The sequence below is a fragment of the Condylura cristata genome, unplaced genomic scaffold, assembly GCF_000260355.1.
Source record: "Condylura cristata isolate star-nosed mole 26May11 unplaced genomic scaffold, ConCri1.0 scaffold00103, whole genome shotgun sequence".
NCBI lineage: Eukaryota > Metazoa > Chordata > Mammalia > Eulipotyphla > Talpidae > Condylura > Condylura cristata.
In genome coordinates this window covers 73,809-76,085 of record NW_004567204.1, presented here as the reverse complement: position 1 = coordinate 76,085, position 2,277 = coordinate 73,809, and the positions used below count along the sequence as shown (strand labels likewise).

Below are 2,277 nucleotides of genomic sequence, written 5' to 3'. Positions count from 1 at the left end.
GCGGCCCCCGCTGACCCGCTCCGCTCTGGGTAGGGCCAGTTCAACTTCGTTCACGTGATCATCACCCCCCTGGACTACGAGTGCAACCTGGTCTCGCTGCAGTGCCGGAAGGGTGAGGCCGGCGGGCGCGGGCGCGGGCGGGGGGCCTACCCTTGGGCTTGGACATGGTCTTCTTGAGCGGGGCGGGCAGGTCCGTGTGGGTGACGGTGCACGTGAACTCCTCCCCGGACTGCCAGTCCTCTATGCACACGGTGGCCTGGCCCGTGGCGCTGAAGGTGGAGTTGGGGTAGCTGTCGGAGATGTTGAGGTGGGTCTTCAGAGCCTCGCCGTTCTGGCGTGTCCAGTTGATGCTCAGGCTGTCGTAGTTGGACAGGTCTGTGACCAGGCAGGTCAGCTTGGCTGACTTGTCGAGGAACATGCTGGTGAACGTCGGCGGGAGAAGGAAGGCCTGGATGCTGTTGGTGACTGCGGGAGAGCGTGGCCGCGTGACGGGGGGTGGGGGTGGGGTGGGGGGCTCAGCGCAGCCCCCTGAGCCCCTCACAGCCCTGCTGAGGGCGCTATTCCCCCACAGGACCCCTCTGCCCGGGGCGGCCTGGGGGGATGGGTGGCTGCCGGACACTCACCGACGGTGCAAACGGAGGACACGTTCTTCCGGAAGGTCAGCCCATTGTGCTCCACCTGGCAGGTGAACACGTACTGGTTGAGCCAGTCGGTCTCCGTGATGGTCAGCTTGCTGGTGATGCTGAAGGTGGGGGGCCTGGAGCCCTGGCGCTCGGTCTCCACGGGGCCGGTGGTGAAGCCTGACTGCAGCTGCTTCCCTTCCCGCAGCCAGGACACCTTGATCTTCTTGGGGCTGAAGCCTGTGGCCTGGCAGACCAGCTGGGACGTGCGTGGGTTGGTGCCATTGCTGGAGAAGGCGTCGCGGGGTGGGATGTAGATGTCCACTTTGGGGGACTGCGCTGGGAACCCTGGGCGAGGAGACCGGGTCAGCCGAGCGCTGGTGCCGCCCGCTGCACGGCCCATGCCCAGGAGCCCCGGTGCTCACCTGTGTTGTAGGGCACGTTCACGCTACGATCACCCTTGGGGTGATCGGCATGGCACACCACGTAGGCGTCCTTGGCCTGTATCAGGTCCATGGATGGCAGAAGCAGCTGGGAGGAGGCCATGTACTTGCCCCCGACCCCCAGCACTGGGTACTTCCTCACAGCCTGGCTGTTCACCGAGGTGTCGTTCATGTATTTCCAGGAGAAGGTGATGGACTCGGGCAGGAAGTCGCGGGCCAGGCAGCCCATGGCCATTTGGCTGTCCTCGGGCATGTGGCTGTCACAGGACACCAGGGGGTAGAGACTGGGGGCGGCCGGGCTCGCTGAGGACCAGAGAAAAGCAGGGTGAGGAGGCGCTTTGGTCCCTGTGGGGCTCTGGGCCCACTCCAGAGAGTGGCCCGCACTGCGGGAGGCTGATGAGGTGTCCAGGAGCCAGCTGCTGGCCATGTAAACTGCAGAGGGGCTGCTCGCTTGGGGCCCACGCCAGCAGTCAGACATGAGGCTCCTGCTGCCACACACCCACCCAGCTGCCAGCCGATAGGCGGCCTTGCGCCCTGGCTCAGGGCGGCTCAGGGCCTCGAGACGGGGGCTCTGGCTGCATGGTCATCTCCGAGGGCAGTGATGGGCACAACTGGCTGTAGGGGACAACCCTCGGCCAGCCAGCCTGATGCACGCTCGGCAGAAGGAGCTCTGTGTCGGGGGCTGGAGTGGGCAGGAGCCACAGCCAGTTCGCCGGTCCAAGGTCAGTCCTGTGGGGTGCTGGGGGCCAGTGCTGCCAGCTAGCACCCTGGGCCACAGTGGCTCTGGTCAGGCAAGGCCTGTCCAGCAGGTCAGCAACTGCCCTGAGCTAGACCTCAGTCAGTCCACCCTGTGCCCATTCAGATCACCAGGAAGTCCTCAGGCCCAAGTCCAGAAGCTCAGCCCAGCTCTCCTAGCTGAGCCCAAGCTGAACCCAGCTCAGCTCAGTTCATCCAATTCAGCTCACCCAGCTCAGCCCATCTCAGCCAGCTCAGCTCACCAGCTCACCCAGCTCACCCAGCTCAGCCCAGCTCAGCCCAGCTCAGCCCAGCTCAGCCAGCTCAGCTCACCCAGCTCAGCTCAGCTCAACACAGCTCAGTACAGCTCAACCCAGCTTAGCTCACCCAGCCCAGCTCAGCCAGTTCAGCTCAGCTCACGCAGCTCAGCTCAGCTCAACCCAGCTCAGCCCAGCTCACCCAGTTCAACCCAGCTCAGC

The 2,277-nt window shown here is 65.1% G+C and overlaps 1 gene segment (V, D, J or C); it reads right to left on the bottom strand.

Annotated features, from left to right (window-relative positions):
- LOC101631008 overlaps nucleotides 1–2,277 on the bottom strand; it is a 40,965-nt gene that overhangs the window by 562 nt on the left and 38,126 nt on the right. Inside the window, 3 exon segments of the C gene segment in view lie at nucleotides 140–465; nucleotides 624–968; nucleotides 1,046–1,366. Of these exon segments, the coding sequence occupies nucleotides 140–465; nucleotides 624–968; nucleotides 1,046–1,366 (992 nt within the window).